This window comes from Cydia pomonella, chromosome 24 (assembly GCF_033807575.1).
Source record: "Cydia pomonella isolate Wapato2018A chromosome 24, ilCydPomo1, whole genome shotgun sequence".
NCBI lineage: Eukaryota > Metazoa > Arthropoda > Insecta > Lepidoptera > Tortricidae > Cydia > Cydia pomonella.
The window spans coordinates 3,749,572-3,775,554 of record NC_084726.1 but is presented as its reverse complement, the minus strand read 5'-3'; the positions used below and the strand labels follow the sequence as shown (position 1 = coordinate 3,775,554).

At 40.3% G+C, this 25,983-nt stretch overlaps 1 protein-coding gene and 1 long non-coding RNA gene across 2 annotated transcripts in view; one reads left to right on the top strand and one right to left on the bottom strand.

Annotated features, from left to right (window-relative positions):
• LOC133531231 (E3 ubiquitin-protein ligase CBL-B-B) overlaps positions 1 to 25,983 on the bottom strand; it is a 177,777-nt gene that overhangs the window by 8,118 nt on the left and 143,676 nt on the right. The window contains exons 7-13 of the mRNA XM_061869387.1: positions 18,051 to 18,160; positions 17,058 to 17,134; positions 15,242 to 15,339; positions 5,131 to 5,368; positions 2,429 to 2,541; positions 1,104 to 1,573; positions 116 to 267 (exon numbers count right to left, since the gene is read on the bottom strand). Of these exons, the coding sequence (XP_061725371.1) occupies positions 116 to 267; positions 1,104 to 1,573; positions 2,429 to 2,541; positions 5,131 to 5,368; positions 15,242 to 15,339; positions 17,058 to 17,134; positions 18,051 to 18,160 (1,258 nt within the window). The remainder of the gene's footprint in view (positions 1 to 115; positions 268 to 1,103; positions 1,574 to 2,428; positions 2,542 to 5,130; positions 5,369 to 15,241; positions 15,340 to 17,057; positions 17,135 to 18,050; positions 18,161 to 25,983) is intronic.
• LOC133531232 (uncharacterized) overlaps positions 1 to 25,983 on the top strand; it is a 452,362-nt gene that overhangs the window by 373,460 nt on the left and 52,919 nt on the right. The window lies entirely within an intron of this gene.

Sequence of the window (25,983 nt, the reverse complement as noted above, 5' to 3'; positions counted from 1 at the left end):
TGGACTTGGTCGCTGGATGACCCCCCCCCCCCCCCCCCCACTAGTACTCGAGGGCAACGGCCTTGGCCGCGGCGCTCTGTTAAATATTATGAAACTAGGAGACTTTAAAACTTACGTGCAACAGCTAATTCATTCCTCTCCGACGCCACATTTTCATACGGCGGATCCTTCTCTTCCGACGGGAATTTTGGCATCGTCGTGGACTTGGTCGGCTGGATGTCCCCCCCGCTAGTACTCGAGGGCAACGACCTTTGCCGCGGCGGCGCCCTGTTGGAGCACAAATCAGAAATCATTGTTAGATGGGTGTACCCATACACACACACTAAAACCCAATTTTTGGCCGAGTTTTACCCCCGACGCAAAAAAGAGTGGTGTTTCCCGTATATATGTTTGACGCCAATGTCTGTCTGTGGCACCATAGCTCTCAAACGGATGGACCGATTTCGATGCATTTAATTTTACGTGAAAGCGAGTTTCCTTGCGGTGGTTTTTAGAAATTTAAAAAAAAAAATCAATCCAGCACTTTCAAGAGACTATCGGCTCTTTTCAAAATGTTGTTAGGTATTTTTGGTATAAAAAAGATTTTACAGTACATATGGTGCTACTTTATAGCACTAGTGCGAAAATTAGCATATTACGTTACTGTGTCGAACATTTAAAGGGCCATATGTACTGTAAAACGTTGTACGATACATGTGCGAATAGGCAATTCGCAACTCGTGTCGATTTAAAACACTCCCTTCGGTCGTGTTTTAATTTATCGCCACTCGTTTCGAATTTCCTATTTTTCGCACTTGTATCGTAATGTACTATTTTATGGCCTAATGCATTCGGGGTTTTGATTTTTTTAAATTTAATACTTATTATTTTATAGTCGATTTTTTCGTGATGGATAAAATTTGGCTGGTATGAAGAGCTCCTTATTCTTGGCGGAATACATGCGAAATTCCAATTTGGAACATTTTCATTTAATTTATTTATTTAATAAAACACCGCAACTTAATTGTTTTTGATGAGTATTAGATGCCTGTTGAAAGAAAAGTACAGTCACCGATAATAGATTGTATAGAAAATAAAAACCTTGACAAAAAACTTATTCTTACCTGTTTTCAACCCTGTCAAATATCCTGTCTGGTTTCTCTGGTATTACTGGTGGGAATTCTAGTCTATCTGAAGGCACTACTTTCTCTCTATTGTCGGGGACAGGTACCCTATCTCTTTCTGGTATTCTATTTTCTATCCTATGCTCTCTTTCTGCTGGTACGGGGGGTATTCTGTCAAGAACCCTTTCCGCCGGGACAGGCCTATGTTCTCTTTCCGTTGGTACGGGTATTCTTTCTCTTTCTGGGAGCCTTTCTGGTTTTTCAGTTCTTTCTCCCGATCGATCGGGTCTGTCCGATCTTTCGGGTAGTCTGTCCGATCTGTCGGGTCTGTCGGATCTGTCAGGTATTCTGTCCGATCTGTCGGGTCGGTCGTCGGAGTTATCAGGAGGGGGTGCGGGGAGGGGTCGGCTGTTGGACTGTGGTGTGTTCGCTCGTCGCGGCTTCTCAAATGCTCTTGGGTCTGGTGGTACCTAGAATTAAAACAAAAGTATGTTGATTAATCCATCAAATGCTGTTAAAACAATGCCTTCGAAATCGACGTTTGATTATGGTTTTATATCCAAACTATATAGGACACATAAGGTCAATTACGTTAATATATAGTACGATTTATCTTTACAATCCGTCGTTACAGATCGATATCTATAGCTTCTTCTAGACACTACCGACCTTTGTCACTTCCACCGACCGAAACCAACTATCGTCAAAATTCATACTTTGTCCGAGCTTCGAGTTGAATGAATGAACTGTGTCATAGCAACGATCAACTGGATTTACATTAAATGAAACCCGCAACAATTAGAAACCTCATGGCATCTAGTTTCTTTGCTCCCCTACCTGCAGAGGATCAGCATAGCTTTAATTTAATTTTTAATTTTAATAAGAAACAAATTACTTCTTTCTTTTCTCATAGCATGTTTTGGCGTTTGTAATGTCTTTAATTTGTGCTAGCCTGTAATATGCCTACGTTTGTATCCTGTCTGTGGAAACCTGTAATTGGCTTCTCTGAGTTTTAGTTTACTTAATCTGTTGGATTTCCAAATAAAAAATAAAATAAATAACATTACCGGACTGCGAATCGGCTATAACATTTCCGTGTTTAATGTTACTCTCCACCAATATACATAGACAATAATAAACGAAATGAAAGACGTTAAACATTTTAAATGTTGTCCATTCCCTTCGTGTACGTTAAGATCATTGATTGTAATGTATACCCTAACTTACCCCGTGAGGTCAGCCGATGCCTCAAGTCGGGTTCAGGTTGTAATTCAAAAAATAACTCTACTGTTATTGTAAATACATTTAATTTATCATAAACTTACTTCGTGCCGCGTATCAATGATGCCAGTAATAGTTTCCGTGGACCCGGTAATGATGGAGGTCAGCCGATGCCTCGAGTCAGGTTCGGGTTCTAATGAAGATCTTCTTCTCGGCTCTGCAATGTATGAAGGACCTTTGTGAGTGAAAAGAAAATGTGTTGTTTGTTACAAATTGTCTGGTTTATTAAGGATATTGTGTATTAAAGGCGGTAAAAAGAAATTACAAATGAGTGTGAATTGAAGCCCGAAGCCGAGGGCGAGGGCTTCATGAACATGAATTAGTAATTTCTGTATCGTCCTTGGCATACAATGTCTTTCTTTACACTGGTGAGGAAAAAAATGGAAAAAAGCTTCTGCCTACGTAAATTAACACCTTTTATGAGCAAGTGATGAAAATGTTTTTTTCGGGGTTTCATTGTTTTAAAACATTTATACTCAAATAATGTAAGTACCAAACTCTTCAATTTTATTATATTGATGTTTATTTAACGAACTTCTAAATCTTTTTTATACTTCAGGACATCCTGTATAGCGCAACCAGCTGTAATGTATATTTATATGTGTCGCGACCCTTACTGCGGGGCGCCGGAGCGCGCACGGTCGTCGGGGACACTAGTACGAGCACAGAATACATAATAGTGCTATCGTACAGAAACGACACTTCCTACAAAATCGAAGTTTCACGGCGATTTAGGGCCGAATGATGCTATCCCTTTCTAATGTATTGCACTATCCCTTTCGGGTTTTCAAAATTTAAGTCATTATCTTGTCTGTGGTCGTGCACGCAAAGGGACGTCAAGTTGTACCAACCCGAATAATAGCTCGGAGAAATGAGAAATGCTGAGCCGTACGGAGCCGAGAATGATCGAAAGGAGTGTCACCCCACTGGTACAGTCACCATCAGATATATCGGAGCGGCTGAGTTGTTCAAAAATATATAAACACGCACTCTAGCGCCTTGAAAATAGAGGCGTGTATAGATATATGTGAGAACCTTGCCAGGCACGCTACATGTTTCATGTGAGTGTGTCACCTTGCGCGCTGGCCAGCGCGATGTCCTGCACGCTGCAGGCGGCGGCCAGGCCGGGCTCGGCGGGCGACAGGCTCTTGCGCGGCGGCAGCGGCGGCGCGCGCAGCTCGCCGTACGCGTTCTCGCGGGCCGCGTGTGTCATGTGAGTGTGTCACCTTGCGCGCTGGCCAGCGCGATGTCCTGCACGCTGCAGGCGGCGGCCAGGCCGGGCTCGGCGGGCGACAGGCTCTTGCGCGGCGGCAGCGGCGGCGCGCGCAGCTCGCCGTACGCGTTCTCGCGGGCCGCGTGTGTCATGTGAGTGTGTCACCTTGCGCGCTGGCCTGCGCGATGTCCTGCACGCTGCAGGCGGCGGCCAGGCCGGGCTCGGCGGGCGACAGGCTCTTGCGCGGCGGCAGCGGCGGCGCGCGCAGCTCGCCGTACGCGTTCTCGCGGGCCGCGTGTGTCATGTGAGTGTGTCACCTTGCGCGCTGGCCTGCGCGATGTCCTGCACGCTGCAGGCGGCGGCCAGGCCGGGCTCGGCGGGCGACAGGCTCTTGCGCGGCGGCAGCGGCGGCGCGCGCAGCTCGCCGTACGCGTTCTCGCGGGCCGCGTGTGTCATGTGAGTGTGTCACCTTGCGCGCTGGCCTGCGCGATGTCCTGCACGCTGCAGGCGGCGGCCAGGCCGGGCTCGGCGGGCGACAGGCTCTTGCGCGGCGGCAGCGGCGGCGCGCGCAGCTCGCCGTACGCGTTCTCGCGGGCCGCGTGTGTCATGTGAGTGTGTCACCTTGCGCGCTGGCCTGCGCGATGTCCTGCACGCTGCAGGCGGCGGCCAGGCCGGGCTCGGCGGGCGACAGGCTCTTGCGCGGCGGCAGCGGCGGCGCGCGCAGCTCGCCGTACGCGTTCTCGCGGGCCGCGTGTGTCATGTGAGTGTGTCACCTTGCGCGCTGGCCTGCGCGATGTCCTGCACGCTGCAGGCGGCGGCCAGGCCGGGCTCGGCGGGCGACAGGCTCTTGCGCGGCGGCAGCGGCGGCGCGCGCAGCTCGCCGTACGCGTTCTCGCGGGCCGCGTGTGTCATGTGAGTGTGTCACCTTGCGCGCTGGCCTGCGCGATGTCCTGCACGCTGCAGGCGGCGGCCAGGCCGGGCTCGGCGGGCGACAGGCTCTTGCGCGGCGGCAGCGGCGGCGCGCGCAGCTCGCCGTACGCGTTCTCGCGGGCCGCGTGTGTCATGTGAGTGTGTCACCTTGCGCGCTGGCCTGCGCGATGTCCTGCACGCTGCAGGCGGCGGCCAGGCCGGGCTCGGCGGGCGACAGGCTCTTGCGCGGCGGCAGCGGCGGCGCGCGCAGCTCGCCGTACGCGTTCTCGCGGGCCGCGTGTGTCATGTGAGTGTGTCACCTTGCGCGCTGGCCTGCGCGATGTCCTGCACGCTGCAGGCGGCGGCCAGGCCGGGCTCGGCGGGCGACAGGCTCTTGCGCGGCGGCAGCGGCGGCGCGCGCAGCTCGCCGTACGCGTTCTCGCGGGCCGCGTGTGTCATGTGAGTGTGTCACCTTGCGCGCTGGCCTGCGCGATGTCCTGCACGCTGCAGGCGGCGGCCAGGCCGGGCTCGGCGGGCGACAGGCTCTTGCGCGGCGGCAGCGGCGGCGCGCGCAGCTCGCCGTACGCGTTCTCGCGGGCCGCGTGTGTCATGTGAGTGTGTCACCTTGCGCGCTGGCCTGCGCGATGTCCTGCACGCTGCAGGCGGCGGCCAGGCCGGGCTCGGCGGGCGACAGGCTCTTGCGCGGCGGCAGCGGCGGCGCGCGCAGCTCGCCGTACGCGTTCTCGCGGGCCGCGGCCGCGCGCCGCGCCGCGCGCGGGGAGTGCCGCGGGGAGGCGGCCGGGGAGCGCGCCGGCCGCAGCGCCGCGATCGACGACAGCGCCGCGTTGAACTCCGACCAGTCCTGCGGGGGAGGTCGACACGACTAATATAGTTCTAGCCTCGTGTGGCCCGCGGTTTTAGGGCGTTCTCGCATTACCCGATCCGATATCGGATGGAAGTAAAACGTTAAACATGTTTTTCTGTATTTATTTATTCCTCTAATAAATCATTATTATTAAAGAACGATAGATAACGCTATTTATTTATAATGTGCTTTTGACGATTCAAACGAGATTGTATAGGTAAAATCCTGCTTGAATAAATGACTTTTTACTTTACTTTAAAAGGCGACGCCTTATAGCACTATCGAGGCGCCCGCCTATGAGGAAAACAGCCGCATGATGGTGCCATATCGAGGATAGATAGGCACCGATATCGGAAAGGCGCTTCTGATAAATTCAGCCATGTCGGAGCCCCCGTCAGCATCGGATCCATAATATTTGTTTGTGTGCGTATGTATAATGTTTATTGTAGTATGCGTGATCGCTAAACGTTTCACTATTTGGATGTAGGATCCTACCTACATCCGATATCGTATCGGACAATGTAAAAACACTCCAACCCGTAACACTAAATACTTCAATGTAATTTAAATCATTTTCAATTGAAACATGAATGGCTCAAAGTTTTTCATCCAATTTCATAACAAAAATAAATCAACTATTTCAAATTCAAATAACATTGTTTTTGTATGATGAACTTTAGAACGATAAACCGATATATACAATATAAAAAAAAAATCTAAAATGTATTAAGTTAAGATACAACACACAAACAAACGGCAGTCTTATCGCTTAAAAGCGACCTCTTTCAAAGGAAGCAAAAACGGAGAGATATTTAGCGATTTGATTTCATTTAATATTAGTGCATAAACCTCGAACGAGATCGTAATGTCACTTTTAACAATCTCGTAACTTTGACAAAAATTGTTACGCAATAATATTTAACCATATCAAAATTGACTCTTAAAATGTTTGCGTAGGTATTATGTAAAGTCTTGGAAATAGTAAAAACGTAATCATAATAAAAGAAGCCATTTAAAATAAAAAAGCGATAAATAAAAACGATAACAACTTACTTTCATTTTGCAAGCACAAACATGCTCAATGCATGCCACACAAAGCAGAAACATGATGATAAAACATGAAAAATGAGCACTTAAGAATAAATGTAAAAACGACAAAACATAACTCAAAATGGGGTTGGCAATTGTCCAAGTCTTTTTGTAGATGGCGCCAGCATAGGTTTTCGATGTATGTAGGTATTTATAGTTATGTTCTTTGGATTTGGCTTTAACCTTTTGAACGCCACGCCTATCGCACGCGGCGCGTAATCGTGAACCGTGTCGGTACGCATGAAGGTTCATATTGGATTGTAGCCGTGCGCGTGTCATATGAGGTCTTTGGCGGTCAAAAGGTTAAGGGCTTTATGGCCCTTTAGGCCATATAAGAAAAAAAAACAAGAATTTGACAATATTCTTAAGATTAATAGCATCTGTAATTGTACAGTACGATACAAATGCGAAAAATAGGAAATTACAAACGAGTGGCGATAAATTAAAGCACGACTGAATCTTTTAAATCGACACGAGTTGCGAATTACCTTTTCGCACATGTACGATACACGTTTTACAGTAGGTACATATGGCCCTTTAAATTTTCGACATAGTCACGTAATGTACTAATTATAGCACTAGTGCGGTAAAGTAGCAGCCAACCCCATAAACAAGTACTTAGACTGTGTTTAAAAATTTCAAATCATAGTTTCATTAATTTTTTTAGAGATATGTCCTTTTTTAACGGAATAAGATAATCAAAGACTTTTTACTTCATATCCAATAGTAAATTTTGTAGCAGGTTTTATATTAAATACAGTTATAGTTCGTGCCATCCACGATGACGCGCAGATTTGCCAAATCTAACCTTTAATAACATGACATTAATACGAGTTAAGGCACGCGTCTTCGTGAATGACACGATCTATATTATAATAAAACTATTCCATTATATGCATAATAAAAACATTCTTATTCAGATTTTTCGCAGTACTTACAACACAAAAAATCTATGAATTGATCGGTCATATAATATATAATTAGGATAATTTGAAATTTTCACAAAATATTTATATTATACATTTCAAACTGTATAAAACATTTTATTCGAGGAAACTTCACTTCAGTGAAAAAATAAATTGTGACTACGCTTTTTATTCGAGTGTTCAAATATAAAATAAGAATAATGCGTTCTCATTCTAACAAATACCTGCTTCTTATGATGGTAAAGCTTTACCATACTATACCACACTGAAGCGTATTCTGATTGTGTCAACATATCATGAATTTAATCTGGATTTGTTATACACCGTGCGCTGGTAAAATCCGACAGACTTTAAAAGGTGTATTCTTGACCGCATTTAGAGACTAAAATGTCATACTTATAAAGTTTTCTGAAGTCGGTCTTGATTTAAAGATAATGTAAACTTTTGAGAAAATGTTTCTTTTTCTTTTTGTTTACCACGACGGTGGCAAACAGGCATACGGCCCGCCTGATGGTAAGCAGTCTGTTATAACTTATAACTTAGTGAAAACGTCTTTTTGGCTGCGGCGCTGCCACTATGAGACTTAGTTTAGACATTACCTACTTACAGACATAAAGTTTTAAAGGAAACTAGCAATTTTTATGTGTTAATAAAAAAAAGCTTTATTTATACCTTGTAATGTTTTTTTTCCTAAGATGTAAAAATAACGTGCCGTGTGCAGGAAGCGAAAAAACCTCACTTATTCGTATTTTTTCGCTCCTTTTGACCGTAGGAATGTGCGGTTAAAATTTGTCGGGTTTTACCAGCCCACGGTGTAGATATGATTTGTTGGTTAAAAGTGACATTTATTTAACCAAATTTTCTCCCGCAGGCGCTCCAGCTGTGGAATGATCTCCCTGCCGAGGTTTTCTCGAGAACCCACAGTACCTATGGGAAGCTTAAAAAAAGGAGTGTACATGTTTTTAAAGGGTCGGCAACGCGCATGTAACACTCCTGACGTTGCAGTCTATACGCTACGGTGACCGCTTACCATCGGGAGCCGTATGTTTGTTTGTCACCGACATGGTATTTAAAAAAACACAATCAGAATAAGTACGTCTCACAGTTGAAATAGCGAGAAACATTGTGTCACTTTAACCCTTCGAACGCTTTATGTCATAAACATAAACATCACTCAAATGCCAAGCTCCCGGGCGCAAGCGAGCTAATGTAAACCTTACTCGAAAGTGTGAAGGTTACTTTGACAGCGTCCGCCATGACACCTATAGGTGTCCTTGGCGCTGTGGGACGCCAAGTAACGACAACTTTAGGTATTCTTGGCGTTCAAAAGGTTAACAATTGTATATTTTATGTAGTTTCTACTTAGAATTACGAGCTCTTTCGATATTAATAGGCGAAAAAAACTGGTCCAAGATTTTTATTTCCATTCCATTTTTATATTATCATTTTTGTAAAGCAAGAACAGTAACAGAATGGAACGATCGATAAATGTATGGAAATTTCGGGACACTTTTTTATCATATCAGGGTTGAAAGAGCTCGGGATTCTAAGTAAAGTCAGACCAAGCTAAGTTGACAGCGATATTGACAGCCCGGCCTGTGCATGTGTTAAGAAAAACGTCATAATTTCATAAAAGTTTGACGTTTAAAATAATACTTGCACTGTCTGGGCTGTCAAAATCGCTGCGAGCTTATCCTGGTCTGACTCTAGAAAAGAAATAACATAAAACTGTGGAAAGTTGAACGTTTGTCTTATTTATCAGTTATCGGCATATTTGTTGTCCAAGTTTACTCTAAGTTAAGTCTAACTCCTAAGTTAAGTGTTCTTGGCGTTCAAAAGGTTCAAAAGCACGTTTATAATAAAAGGCCGAAAAAAAAAACTAAAAGCGAATTTACCAAGCGTATAATTGTCAACGTCAAAAACTTACAAATAAATAAAATCAATTCATTACATCAATAAATATTTTAATAATTACACATTGGGATACAAATGAAAATGCACTCTATCGTGAACAGGTTAAGGCTGTTTATCGCATTAAGAAATGGTAAGCCCGAGTCGTAATCGTATCATGAATTAGGCTCAATTATTGGCTATTGTTTAATAACGGGCCACCTTATAATGAAAATGAAATCTATTCACCTATAAACAGAATTCATTTCAGTATAAGGTGGCTAGTTATTGAAGGGTGGCCAGTTATTGACACCTTATACTAAAATTTATTATGTTTAGTAGATGAATAAAAATAATTTTGAGTATAAGGTGGCCAGTCATTAAAGAGTGACCAGTAATTGACAATTAAGTCTATTTATTAAAACTTCTCAGACAACGCAGTTTTTTTATGTCATCGCAGTTAGGGGTTAAATATAATATATTTTTAACTTATATTCAGTGATCGGAACTATGGGAGTAAAACTTTAACAAAACTTATCAAGCGGACGTAAAAAGAGTGCTTATAGCCTTAAAAATATTCGAATATCTATGAATGTAAATATTTTTATGGCTGTAAGTACTATACTATTCCTATCCCTATGGACATGAATATTTTTAGGGCTGTATGCACTATTTTATGTCCGCTTAACAAGTTTTGTTAAAGTTTTACTCCCATAGTTCCGATCACTGCTTATATTTGTTTGTGTGTTATTGATTTTATTTTGTTTTGTTAGGTGGTATCACTGGTATTCTATAAAAGGGTCATTTTTAGTCGTCAATGCATTTCTTATAACACCTAATTTCAGTTTGGCATTTTTGTTAATTGTCTTTAATAGTTCGTAGGGTAAATCGTCAATTACTGGCCACTGTTTAATAACTGGCCACCATATACTAAAAATGAATTTTATTCACCTTTAAACAGAATTCATTAAAGGTGACCTATTAGAAGCATATAAATCTTAACGCGTTTATAATAAGTATTATTATGTCATGTTTGTCGATACTTCATACTTATTCAAAAATTGTTATAAACGTAGAACGTGTTTTACATTGTGCTTTTCATTGAGTGTTTTGTAAATCTGATTTCTCAAATTCTGTGTAACCTCTTACTATTTAGCTGAACCTAAACGTAGATAGGTACTTTTCGTGCTTCTATATAAAGATATGTTTAATAAACATGGAAACTATAGGTCTAGATTAAGAGAAGAAACTGTAATAATATTTTTTGTATGACCGTTTGTTTCATATTTAAATAAATAAATAAATAAAGAGAGGCCAGTAGGCGACGATTTCACCTATTGAAAATGTATGATTTAGGAATACTATCGTCTATACTGATAACTGTCAAGTATCACTTTTAGTATATATGTATAAATCTATGTTTAAGTTTTAGTCAAACATTGAGCCTTAACAAGCAATATTTCACGATAAAAAACATGCATCAACATTAAACATGTCAAGAAAAAAAAAAACATACTTACATTAAGTACAAAATCACTACAAAAAATAAAAATAAAATACTTTTGACAATACTCGGAATCTCTCTTAATTGACCAAAATTTAAATGCAGCAAAAAGCTTACACAATCCTTACCTGATGCCGCCCAATGTACATTACGATGTTTCAATGTCATTTCAACCTTAATTGAAACATAGCATTTAATTAGTCTCGAAAAAAATGAAACAAATGAAATATAACCAAAATAAAAATACAAATAATTCAATCATCCTTAGCTATAACTTTGGGTGGGCGGCACCAGGATAGTAAAAAAAAAAACATATTTTTATCAGTTTAAAATTGTATTTACGCGCCCTTAAAAAAACCCTATTCTGATTATAATACTTACACGATTGCATCATTTAATATAACTTATTTCATCATAATTTTATAACCAAGGGCGTCGCCAGGGGGGCACAGGGGGCAACTGCCCCCCAACCCCCAAATGTTCCTCTCCCTCCCCTCCGCCATCGGCCTGAACACCTGCCCCCCTCCATCCCTAGACCATCAAGACCATCAACTGGTAACGCCATTGTTTATAATGATGAATGTAAGAACGAAAACTTACTTTTCATACTGTATATTCGATATAAAACGAAATTAAGTACATTTAACATAAACAGGCTTAAAATGACTTGAAACGTAAAATATAACATTGGCATAACTCGAAAAATATTATGAATAATTATAATTTGAACACCAATATGACAAAATCGTTTAATTTCTACAGTTGCAACACATCGAGGAGACTAAAGTTAGGACGCTAAGCACAAATAATTTCCTAAGTATTTCTATCGCATGCGCATGAGTGAATTCCTACTCCCCCCAGTGGCAATGACCACCGGCAACATGGGCAGGACATCAGTATGGGCAGGATATCATTATACGCACGTGCATATAATGGCGGGTCAATGTACGAAATTCTTCGTGCTCGCATCCTTACTTAAGACTTAATTTTTATTTGTTTTTTGTACTTTTTACTGCTGGAATATTTAACATAATAAATGAATATTTATCAGATTTCTTTTAAGTTCACAAATAATAATAAATTAAGTCATACCGAAATTTTACAATTACAACGCAAGCTTTTGTCCGCGAAAATAATTTGTTTTGGTTATATATTTATAGAATTATGCCACTGTTCATCTAAAAGCAATGTAATAATGATTATCAGTACTTTTCATAAATTAATGATACTATACTAAATGTAAATGAATGTATGTTCAAGTCGTAACACGTATTTACAAAAAATACTTATTTACTAATACTTGTGCAAAATTAATAAATACAATAATGTTAATTCATTTGCTTAAATTTCATGTTACAACTTTTCATACACTGTGGTTTCTTTTCGCCAATTTCATTAAAAAAATATATATATATATATACTGATCTTGATTGAATGTTTATAAACAAACCGACAGAGGACAAGCTCAATTTAAAATGAAAGTTTAAATATTGCTGTATAAAGTACGCTTCAAAATTATCATATTATGTGATATTCACATCGCCTGATTTAATTTCCAACATTCTCTAGTTCGTTTTAATTTTACCTAAATAACTGCGTAAAGGAGCCCTCTGATTACCAGTTCGCTGGACGATATCGGCCTGTCAGTTATTCGCGGTTGACAGATTTAGCGAATAACAGACCGATATCGTCCGGCGAACTGTAGCCCTAGTGTAAATTGTATCGACATTATAACGTGACGAACGCGTTTGCGTTAAGTCTCATTTTGTATAGGATTTTGAGTTTCCAAAACGTCCCGCTTGGCGCGCTCTTTCTAAATCCAATATAAAATGAGACTAAACGCCAACGCGTACGTCACGTTTCAAAATCGAATTTATTTACACTAGGGGTACTGGTAATTAGTGGGCCGTTTTACGCAGTTATTTAGGTAAAATACAACCGTCAACTTTTTTCAAATTAATAAACCACAATATAATTAATGGAATGAATTATCGGCCCATGAATACTAAGCACACTTAGAACTTTGCAATTTTAAACTATATTTAACTCAACTTCATTGACTTTCAAGCAACAAATTATGACAAAGTTCATCCGACAAAATAGTCCTAATATGTGTCGCTCTCAATGAAAAGGGGCCGCAGTGTTTAGGCGATAACGTTGTAAAGCATTTTGCAGCCTCTTTAAAAGCGTAAGCTCGCTACAGTCCCTTTTCTAAGGAATGACACAGTATTGGTTACCTATCACGATTTCGATAGTTTTAGTCCGAAGTTTCATTTTCTAAATTTTCATTTGTCCGATTATGTCTTATTCAAAGACCGTCGGGTTTTTAGAAAGGTCAAAAATCTGATCTAACCTAGAGATCGATTCAAAATTAACAATAAGTTATGGTTTTGAACTCTACCCCTAGTGTAAATAAATTCGATTTTGAAACGTGACGTACGCGTTTGCGTTTAGTCTCATTTTGTATTGGACTTAGAAAGAGCGCGCCAAGCGGGACGTTTTGGAAACTCAAAATCCTATACAAAATGAGACTTAACGCAAACGCGTTCGTCACGTTATGATGACGATAAAATTTACACTAGGGGTACAGGTTATACGACCTTGACGATCGTCTTGATGATTAGACTGATTAGCGCGTATCTCAAGTATGACTTTCTCTTCATTTTGCATGCACCAATCAGCGTGTGTGATCTTTAAGGTCGCATCAAAATAAAATCAAAACTGTAACAAGTGGTTAAGTCTGAATCGGGCACCTGATAATGTCTTGTACTAGTCATTCTACTTTTTACTGCAGGTTTTTGCGATATGAAAGAATCTTGAAATTGTAATATTCGTAATTCGTTTTAACTTAAACTAGCTACTAAAACAGGATAAGTGCAGAATAGGCCTCAATATTTGACCCTTGACTTTTTTATTTTTAGAATTTATAGCCTGGAGTATAAATAAATAAAATAAATAAATATTATATGACATTATTACACAAATTGACTAAGTCCCACAGTAAGCTCAATAAGGCTTGTATTAAGGGTACTTAGACAACAATATATATAATATATCAATATTTATAAATACTTAAATATATAGAAAACACCCATGACTCAGGAACAAATATCCATGCTCGTCACACGAATAAATGCCCTTACCAGGATTTGAATCCGGGACTATCGGCTTCGTAGGCAGGGTCACTACCCACTAGGCCAAACCAGTCGTCAACATACAACTATGTTATCGTCCCTGCCCTTTTACTTATAATGACAACTTTGTCACTTATAAAGAAAATTATAAAAATAGCTTCAATATCATTTACCAAGGTATCGATAGTGCGTGCCGCTCTAAAATGTGCTTTATATTAATATATAAAAAAAAAAACATAATTCACAAATCTAAAAAATCAAATACTTGCTTTTGGGGATAAATAAACCTGTAGTAAAAAGTAGAATGACCTACTAGATGCTTTTTTGACAATCAATCGATCGTTTTCGAAAAGCGTTCGGTCAAATGAATATTTGCCAAATGAAATATCGGCATTTTTCTCCGAATCGTGACAAGTGTCACTCGAAATAATGAATGGAATGTGAGTAACATTGCGATTGCGAACGGCACACACACAAAGACACGTGCAAACACTAAGCATGCGGTGATTTCCTCTCGTGTCTCTGCGAAACAAACAAACAGACGATATTGGCTTAGGAATCCATGCGAAATTATTGAGGACTATGGGGCATCCACATTGTGTATGGAAAACTTAGACATGATATATTTACGTGCTGAATTTCTGATAATTTTAACTCATGTGTGGTGCGCCCATTAACTGAGATATATAAAAAAATAGGGAAATAAAATTTGTTTTATTCCCTAATTACATGTACTGGGAAGTAAATTTCAAAAGGTAAATTAAACAACAAAATTGAAATTGAATCGACACAAAAGCGTAACGCTGATATGGCAAGCAAAGCCACTTGATCATGCCAAAAACGACTCGTCAAAATGCTTCATGCTTTAAAAAGCTGAAAGAAATGGCGAAGATAAACGAATATAAATTGCATGTTTTAAATTGATTTTTGGTAATAATAAATGTCAATTTCTAAAATAGAACACACCCATATATTAAGCTAAAATTATAAAAAAAATAGCCACAACCGAATACAGAACCTCATCCTTTTATGAAATTGAAGTCGGTTAAAAAGTGGTATTTATGGTACCTAACATGAAATCGGGAGTGACGGGCAAAGTATCAAAAATGGCCAAATTGTACTTTGCTAGTCGTAATGGGACTTTTGAATAAATAAGAACTGTTAACGATTTCATTCGTGGGTGACGTAAAAAAATAACTTTTAAATATCGAACGTATTACTTGAAATAAAATTAATATCGGTTGTTCACGCAACGCTTTACATCGATTTATATTCGCCAGCTCTCGCCACTGTAATGTGAACTTTAACGCGATGGCAATAAGGTTACCTCCGCATCGTCGATGTCGTCGGTGAGGCCGTTGAACGTGGTGTTCCTGCACGACCAGCCGTTGGCGCTCGCGCTGCTCGATATCGTCACGTCCACGCCTGGAAATAATAAAGTTAGGGAGGCGTAGGTAGTTTTAGGTTATGGGACAAAGTTTGTTGCGGATTTTATGTTGTACCTACATTTATGACGAAGCCTGTGGCGGATTATCACTTCTGTAGATCGGTCAAATTTAATTCATAAAGTTTATGACAAGTTCTTTTTCAACTTAGTGAAACCCAATGTACATTACAATGTACAGTTGCAATCTAATTTTAACCATTCATGAATCGAATAAAGTAGCATTTTTGTAACATTGCTTTTTAAAACAAACGAAATTCAAAACAAGGTTCAAATAAAAAATAGGAAAAGAAATATGAAAACCAGTAATCGATAAGAGCCAAAATATTTCTTGTAGTAAGCTAGGTACGCTGTATATATCCAAATGCTTAAAATAAACAAATAATTATTCTTTTATAATCGAAAGCATAAATCCGTGTTTTACTAATTATTTTCTAAATCTCCCTCTTTCATATGCACATATTCAGGCCGAAAAACAAATGTAGCCTATCATTCCCAACAATTAAGTACGCTTCCGACTTAAATTTAACTTGCATACTGAAGCCGTTTATATATAGATAATTTTCCTATGCATTTTTATATATAGTTTTACAGATAAATTTGGTTTTAACAATATTTGTGAGCGCGTCGCTAACACATACAATTTTCAGGAACAGAAAAGCAAAAACTGCAATAACAAAAGTCTGACTTAAGCTCAAAAATTACCCAAAAATGTAGTTAAAACTTCGTCTATGTATATTCCGTCGCCGCAGAAAAGGCAAATTACAAAGGGTCTGTTTCATAATGTCCAAGTAAAATCCTGAATGAGCCACTTGCCACTTTTATCTGACGAAGAAAGTCATCGATTTCACAAATATACTTAAGTGGTAAATAGTGCCAAGTTTTGCAGGAAGTTTAATCTCGCAATTAATTTATTTTCATCACACTTGCTCGAAAAAGATAATTTCATGCAGGTGTACTGAAGGACAAAGGCCTATATTGTTCCCGCGGGAAAGATAAAGATAATTTTATTGCCAAAATCTGTGTACAAAGGTATAACATGTCATTTATATAGAATATAGGTAGGTGTCTACAGATTGCCCATTCCGAGCGTACAATATTGGGTTGAGTTTGAGTTGCCGGGTTGGGGCTGAGTGTTGTTTGAGTTGGGAGTTATGGATTATGAAAAAAAGCTATAGCTCCCTAGGGAGTTATAGCTTTTTCTTTTAATTCTGTTACTAATTCATACCAGCCATGTAAGTAAGTTTACTTTTAAAATAATGACGGTTATAATTTAATATTTTTATTTATGTTTAAAATTATTTAATTCGATTAATTTAACAGCCGTTTAAAATATTTTTACATGATTTCCAATCGTGGCTGAATGCCGAATAGGTCTGTGTCTTCGATACCTAACCTGTCAAAAAAATACAAAATGGCGGACGAATGTTTCATATGTCACCGTATTTAAGAATTATTTGGCTTAAATTTTTTTTTTCTTCATAAGTGTCATGAAAAACATTGTGTGTAACTCCGGGGGTAAGAATATTGCAAACTCGGGTCTTTAATTCCCTCCAGCCTGCAGTTACTTTTACCACCCTCGTATCCAAAATTTCACTTACCCCCCTCGTTGCACAATGTACTATATTGTTCATTAGCTATCCAATACTGTACTCAGACTGTGAAACAGGCCGTAAATGTATAACTAATTAATACTAACTTGATCCATTGCAACCCGAAGACCCTGATGAACCTGACGAATTCGAGGATACTTGTTTTACGGCAGTCTTTGTGTGTCTAGAAAAAAAGAAACGTATTCATTAGGTAACCAAAAAATTAAGCTCTCCTCTCCAATATCTCAACTAAAGATATTTTTAATACTACTTCGGTGGCAAACAATCATACGGCCCGCCTGATGGTAAGCAGTCTCTGTAGCCTATGTACGTCTGCAACTTCAGAGGACATTGCCGACTCTAACACTCCGCACCCTCGTTGAGCTCTGGCAACACTATGAGTAGGGTCTAGTATTATTTGGCTGCGGTTTTCTCTACATTAGTAAACATAGACGCGTATTGTACAAATAAATTTTGTAGTCGACTAAATTTACTGCCATCTTTCGACACAGGACTATGTAAAACCCCTAGAATGACACATGGCTATTTGACCCATGTTCTTTCACTGATATGTGTTAAATATCAAACGGTGTCGCCATCTATTCGAGCATAATTATTTAACAGCCAGGCCAGCCAAATTGAAATGCATTTTTTATCGTAACTACTGCACGTAAAATGAACTCAAAATCAGTCCATCGGCTCAAATTTTTGCAAGCTTTCTATTGGTATCCCACAGGATTGTTACAAATAAAAAATAAATCCAGCTTACCCCTCTCAACCCCCTAAATTTCCCCCCAAAATAAGCAGTTTTGACTTATTTACAATATTAGTGGCGGTAATTATTTTAACTGTTCCAAATTTTAGCTGTTGTTAAATAAGCCAGGCCAATTTTTCGAGGCACGTTTTAGACTTTGTTTATCTTATACTAAGTTATATATATCTCTTTAATGTCAGTTAGTTACTATTCACGCATTCATTTTGCTCGGACTTGTCCGTACATGTATAAGCACGCGCGAAACCCACGGGCGAATGGCATCATGTAGATATCGTTTTGATTTGAAGTTCGAATTAGTCTCAAAGAGGTTAAGTTTAAAACTTACTTTTCGCCTGAAGCATTAGGCGGCCGGGGGGGCACGAAGGCGTCCACGACGACCTGCTCCGTGCCCTTGATCTCCGCGCGGCAGAACGGGCAGCCCTGGCCTTCCGAGTCCTGAAACAAATAACGGTCATTGTTAGGGCAGCGGGGAACCGGAGCGTTCGGGCGGTCTCGGTTCCGTTCGGCTCAGCGTTGATACGAGCAATCTATTAAGGTTGGCAAAACTTGACGTTCCTTAGCGTGCACAACCACAGATAAGATAATCACATGAATTTTGTCAACCCTAAATAGCCGAAAGGGATAGTTCCACATATTAGAAAGGGACAACATGATTCGTCCCTCAATCGCTGTCAAACCTCGGTTTTGTAGGAAGTTTCTTTTCTGTACGGTAGTATTATTTATTTATTATTTATTCTGTGGTTAGGGTTGGTAGCTCAAAGTTCGCGGACGGGACATCGCCTTCAAAATGACAATTAAATTTGAATTCTGAATTAGAAACCTCAGGGTCAAATGTATCTCCCTGGAACTCCAGGGGTTAGAAGAGCTCAGTTTTGCAAGACTCTATGCTTAAGCTCAGAATAAGTTAGGAAAACAGGGGTCCCAAAATATATTATTCTATTCCGTTACCAGTTAACGATCAAAACGCTAGGATTTTATGTAGAAACAATATAAAAATGAGTCGTGTAGCACTTTAAATAAAATAGCCTAAGCCTACGGTAGGTAAGCCCCAACCCAAATTACCGAAAAAAAAACTTACATCCTTATAAAATCCCATTCACTATTCCAAGAATTGGAAACGATAAACATCGAAATATAGGTATGTTGTACCATAATTAATCATTTCCTTGTTTGAGGAAATTTTAATTTCATTAATTAAAATGAATATGCCTTTGCTCTCGGACCCATACGAGGCATTAACCCGGCCCCAGGGAGGACAGAGCCGCCTTTTCTGCTCTCCACTGGGGTAAATCCTGTCCGGCGCGTCCCAGTCGCGGGGGTGGGCACCTCTCACTTCAGTAAGCCGAAGGGAGGAGGTGGCGAAGTTCGGACAGGGACCCAGGTCCGCGGGGTATAGCGCGGAACCCATGCCCAGGGTTACGGGTGAAGTCCTCAACGGCTGAGATGGCGGAGGTGGAAACCACTGATACGGCAGAGCAGGCGGAAGAGGCAAATCCCAACGGCAAGCTGCCCTCACATATTGAGGTCACAGGTTCCGGTGGAACTAGGGTGGCGGCGGAGGAGACTTCGGTCCAACGGCGGCACCCACACCTCTCCAGGAGAGTTACTACCTTGACGTCAGGCGGCAGCCGGTCGTAAAAATCTCTCGCCAAAACTCATATTAACCATGTCATACAACACGAGAAAAACAAGAATGAGGAATGATAGGGCGTCCCCCTTAAGCGACGGCACAAATGGAGATGCGAATAATACTAGGGCGTTCCCCACAAGCGACGGAAAGAAGAGCCAGAGCATGGCTCCAGTAATCCATATGCGAGCAGCCACCTGGAATATTGGATCCATGACAGGACGAAGCGCAGAATTAAGTGCCATACTTGAAAGAAGAAATATAGACATATGTTGCGTACAAGAGACTAAATGGAGAGGCGCTAAATCACGACAGATAGGGAAGGGTTATAAGCTTATTTATAATGGAACTACAAATACTAGAAACGGGGTAGGCGTCATACTAAGTAAGAATTTAAGTGATAAAGTCGTAGAAATAAACAGGATCAGCGACCGAATCATATCGGTTAAAATTGCCTTAGATAACCAACCATGCCTGAATGTAGTGTCGGTCTATGCTCCACAAACAAACTGCCCGGAAGCTGATAAGGATGAGTTCTGGGAAGGACTGGATGCTCTGGTAAGACATATCCCAAACAAGGAACAGAAACTTATATGTGGCGACCTGAATGGGCACGTGGGCCGTAATACGGATGGATACGACGGATCTCATGGTGGTTTTGGTTATGGAAACCGAAATGCTAACGGAGATAGGATCCTAAACTTTGCCGTTTCACAAAATTTGGCTATCGCAAACACCTTTTACCAGAAGAAAGATGAGCACTTAATCACCTTTAAAAGCGGAACATCAAAAACTCAAATAGATTACTTTCTGGTCGAAAATAGAAATTTAAGGCTAGTAAAAGACTGTAAAGTAATTCCAGGGGAACCGCTGACGTCACAGCACAGATTACTGCTTCTTGCGATCAAACTAAAAAGACCTATAAAATTTAAAATCAATAGAATAGAAAAACTAAAATGGCACACACTTAAAGGGGATAAAGGTGAAATCCTAAGAAACAAATTAGTTGATCATTTAATCGAAAACCAGGGTGACTCTCCAAACCAGCAATGGACAAACTTTGAGAAAACCTGTACTGGAACCGCCAAACAGATACTGGGCATTAGCAAAGGTGCTTTACACAATTTTAAAGATACCAAGTGGTGGAATGACCAAGCTAAAAGCAGTGTAATGGAAAAGAAACGACGTTTCAAAGAATGGCAGACATCTGGTACCGATGAGGATAAAGAAAAATATATAATTGCTAAAAAAGAAGCCAGAAGAACGGTTGCAATACAAAAGGACGAGTCTGACAAAGATGTCTACAAGCGACTCGAACACGTAAAGGATTACGAAATTTTCAAAATTGCTAAACTTCGATCTAAAAGCACACAAGATTTCAGCAGTGCGAAATATATTAAAAGCAAAGATGGTGTTCTTCTAACATCGAATTCAGATATTAATAGGAGATGGTTTGAATACTATAATGAACTGTTAAATGAGGAGTTTCCCAGACAACAAGAGACACAAGAACCTTTAGTTCAAGGCCCAATTGAGGCAGTAACTAGAGAAGAGGTAAGAAGAGCGATCTCCAAAATGAAAAACTGCAAAGCTACGGGTCCAGATGAAATACCAGCAGAGGTTTGGAAACTACTGAAAGAAGACGGTGTCGCATGGCTTACTGACCTTTTTAACAACATCGTGATGAATGGCAAAATGCCAGAATCATGGAGGAAAAGTTCACTTGTACCCTTCTATAAAAACAAAGGGGATGTACGCTCTTGCGAGAACTTCAGAGGAATCAAGCTCACCTCGCACACCCTAAAAATCTGGGAAAGAGTCATAAACCAGCGCCTTCTAAAACTAGTTAAAATAACAGAAAACCAATTCGGCTTCACTCCGGGGAAGGGCACTATGGATGCCATTCATGCAGTAAGAACGGTAATGGAAAAAGCAAGAGATAAGAAACAGACGCTATGGATGGTGTTCATTGATTTAGAAAAGGCGTTTGACAGAGTACCTAGAGCCCTTATATGGCAAGCCTTAAGAGCGCACAATGTCCCCGAACAGTATGTAAAAATCATCATGGACATGTACAGCAATGTTCATACAGTTGTCAGAAGCCCTGCCGGTTCATCCGCAAGCTTCGATGTTAAAGTGGGCGTACATCAAGGCAGCGCTCTGAGCCCATTGCTGTTCAATATCGCTATGAACTACGTAACAGAAAAAATACAAAAGCCTACACCCTGGAACTTATTATACGCTGATGATGTTGTGTTGATATCTGACAGTAAGCACAGCATTCAACAAAATTTGGAACAATGGAGGGAAGCCCTGGAAAATAATGGATTAAAAATAAGTAGGACAAAAACAGAATACATGGTCTGCCACTTTAACCGCGTACATCCAACCGATACTGATATCACATTAGACAATATTAAGCTACCACAAGTTAACAAATTTAAATATCTTGGATCGGTGATATCAGACGATGGTACGATAGACGCGGATGTTACGCACAGAGTCACAGCAGGGTGGAACAAATGGCGCCAACTTACTGGAGTTATGTGTGATGCAAGGATGCCAGTAAGAACCAAGGGCAAAGTGTATAAGACTGCAATAAGACCGGCAATACTATATGGCACGGAAACTTGGGCTGCTAAGAATATACACACACAGAAACTTCACACCGCCGAAATGCGAATGCTAAGATGGTCGAGTGGTGTCACGCTAAAAGACAAAGTTCGCAATGAATATATTCGAGGTAGTCTAAAGGTGGCTCCGATTGCTGATAAACTCGCAGAAACCAGACTCAGATGGTATGGCCATGTGATGCGTAGGCCAGACGATTATGTCGTGAAGAAGTGCCTTTCCATCGCAACATGCAAAAGGGGAAGTGGTAGACCGCTAGCCACATGGCTAACGACTGTCCAAAGGGACATGAAAATTCTCTCTTTAGGATGCAATGACGTATATGACCGCAACAAATGGCGTGGCATGGTTAAGAAAGCCGACCCCGTGTAGCGGGACAAAGGCGAGGACAAAGAAGAAGATTAATTAAAATGAATATACAAATATTCGCAATACCTATACAATTGAATAGGTTCCTTAACCTACACAGTGGGTATTCCAATATCGTTACAATTTGTCGGTCGTGATCGTGACCCGGGAAGCGTTTCCTTATTTCTCGTTTAGTTACAGATATTAAATTTTTAAAACCTACATTATATCGTTTAAAGTATGTAATAGTTGGTATAAAATTACTTTAGGCATCGTTATTAATTACTCTTTTAGGTATAGGGAGCGTGCATGAACTGTAGGAGGCAGCACAAGAGCCGTCACATTTTTGGCGCGAGGCGTAAATGTGATGTTTTTTGTTCCGATGTAGCCCACAAGATGGCATAACCTACTATGCATAAGAAAACACGTGACGTGTAAATGTGCATGTTTATGGTTCCGATTCAGGCCACAAGATGGCAGACCCTCCAACGCGCACGGTCCCTATAGGTTAACCAGAAGAGATCCCTCTTAGGGATAAGTTGGCCTTTGTACTACACAATGATGTATCTGATGTAATCAATATTTCTTTTTTCTGGTACAATAGTGTTTACCTATTTAGTTACTTATTTAATTAGCGGATCATAAATAAAATACGCACTTAACAATAAATAGTAGAACGCATTTTGACGAGTCAACAGCAAGCTCGGCCGATTTTCATCTTCCCATACAAACGGAATTTCGTTCTAATTTTAAAACTACATGTTGCACTGTAATGAAAATTTATATATACAATGACATGAGGTATATATGTCTAAAATTAGCTTATAATTTTTTTTTTAACAATAACAACTTTAGTATTAAAAACTTAAATACACTGTATTTTTTAACTAGAGTATCTGAAGCTACATAAACTTATTATAGGCATAGATAATAATAATAATAATAATAATTCAGCCTATATACGTCCCACTGCTGGGCACAGGCCTCCTCTCATGTGCGAGAGGGCTCGGGCTATAGTCCCCACGCTAGCCCGATGCGGATTGGGGACTTCACATACACCTTTGAATTTCTTCGCAGATGTATTGCAGGTTTCCTCACGATGTTTTCCTTCACCGAAAAGCTAGTGGTAAATATCAAATGATATTTCGTACATAAGTTCCGAAAAACTCATTGGTACGAGCCAGGATTTGAACCCACGACCTCCGGATTGAAAGTCGGACGCCATATCCACTCGGCCACCACTGCTTAGATATTTTTTATTTTTATTAAAAGTGGTCTTCTTAACCTTTTGAATGCCACGCCTATCGCACGCGGCGCGTAATTGTGAACCTTATCGGTACGCATGAAGGTTGATATTGGGCTGTAGCCGCGCGCGTCATATGACGTCGTTGGTTTTATATTTTAGTCTTTTATTCGTTTTCTTACAATTTTTTTAAACAGAGATTTGACACGACTCTCCATACAAAAAACCGAGTATATAAAAAAACCTTTCTGATGGTATTTCGCTTATTCTTATTCGTTCATAGGCAAGTATCCAATTGCGATTTCAGGGTTGGTCCTATAGTAAAAATAGCTCAGTATGATGTTTAGTTACATAATGTATTTCGCCATATCATTGTTTCAACTACGCAGAAGCCCTAAGGCTTCGTTACCTAAGTAAATCTACGTCGGCTCGCAGCTAACAATAGGGTTGTTTCCAATTTTTTGAAACGCTTGTATTACGTTCTATATTAACTAAAAGTTGCCCTAAAATTCAACTTTTATACTAAAAACGGCTTTAAATATGTTAAATTAACAAAATATATTTTGACAGCTGATTTCGCGCCCAAAACGCTCTGTGAAAATTGTGTGACGTCACAGTTTACGGTTTGACACATAACTACATACACACGTAGAAGATACGAACTGTCAACTGACATTTGTCATTTGTTGTTTATCGCCTAACTGTCAACAGTTTCAATCCGAGAGTTGTGACGTCATCAGAATCTTCAATGACGTTTCGAGTTTGGTCACGTGACGTGTGCGAAAAGATATTTTAAATTCAATATTTACAAAAATATGGCCATTAAAGGTCCCCTAAATGTAGTTTAACATGTTCTTATAATCCAAAAGAATTTATTGGGATAGAATTCTGCCCTAAGATTTGTAGATGGAAACAACCCTATTCAACGGAATCCATTAGGGAATGAACAACGGAAAACCGACGTTTCAAATTAATTGACTACGTGGAAGCTCAAAAAGAATGAAGAAATGATTATTTGTTTCGATTTGGATGAAACTGGGAACATTTACAGTGTAATTTAAGAGAATTTCAATTAGGTTTTCCTTTTTGACCTGCCTGAGGCAACGCTTGAAAAGAGGAACAATTCAGTGTTTTATTGATATCCTTATCTTAAAGTAAAATGCTTAATTCTTGAGGCGTTCTATTACTGTACATCCACAAAAATAAATTATAAGGTCATTTGCCGACTTTCTATTCAACATAAAAACTTTACATCTTGTGAAAATTTCGAAGAAGCGCTGGTGGCCTAGCGGTCAAAGCGTGCGACTTGCAATAAGGAGGTCGCGGGTTTAAACGCCGGCTCGTACCAATGAGTTCTTCAGTTTGGCGACCGGTTTGGCCTAGTGGGTAGTGACCCTGCCTACGAAGCTGATGGTCCCGGGTTCAAATCCTGGTAAGGGCATTTATTCGTGTGATGAGCATGGATATTTGTTCCTGAGTCATGTATGTTTTCTATGTATTTAAGTATTTATAAATATTTATATATTATATATATCGTTGTCTAAGTACCCTCAACACAAGCCTTATTGAGCTTACTGTGGGACTCAATCAATTTGTGTAATAATGTCCTATAATATTTATATTTATTTATTTTATATTTAGTTATGTACGAAATACCACTAATATCATTTGATATTTACCAGTCGCTTTTCGGTGCAGGAAAACATCGTGAAGAAACCGGACTAATCCCAATACGGCCTAGTTTACCCTCTGGCTTGGAAGATCAGATTGCCGTCGCCTCCGTAAAAATGAGTGCCTACGCTAATTCTTGGGATTAGTTGCCAAACGGACCCCAGGCTCCCGTGAGCCATTGCAAAATGCCGGGACAACGCGAGGGAGATGATGATATCTAGTGAAATTTTCAAAAACTCTTCTAATTTTAGAATACTTTCCGCAACTTGTTTACCAAGCTGTAAGTTCATCTTGCAACCTACTATAAAATAGTTCGGACGCAAAGGAACAAGTGTTTGCAACAAACAATAACGTTGGATAAGGTCAAAATCAAGAAATTACGTCGACTTAAACCTATTACAATCACTAAATATGTGCAAAAACCCGAGAGGTAAGCTCCATTGAGACAGTTCAAGCACTTACGTGTGATTTTCGTTACATTTGGTTGATTAACTGTACGAGTATTTGTCGTGCTATGTGCTTGTGTGCGTGTAAGCGGTGGTGGCCGAGTGGATATGACGTCCGACTTTCAATCCGGAGGTCGTGGGTTCAAATCCTGGCTCGTACCAATGAGTTTTTCGGAACTTATGTACGAAATATCATTTGATATTTACCACTTGCTTTTCGGTGAAGGAAAACATCGTGAGGAAACCTGCATGCATCTGCGAAGAAATTCAAAGGTGTATGTGAAGTCCCCAA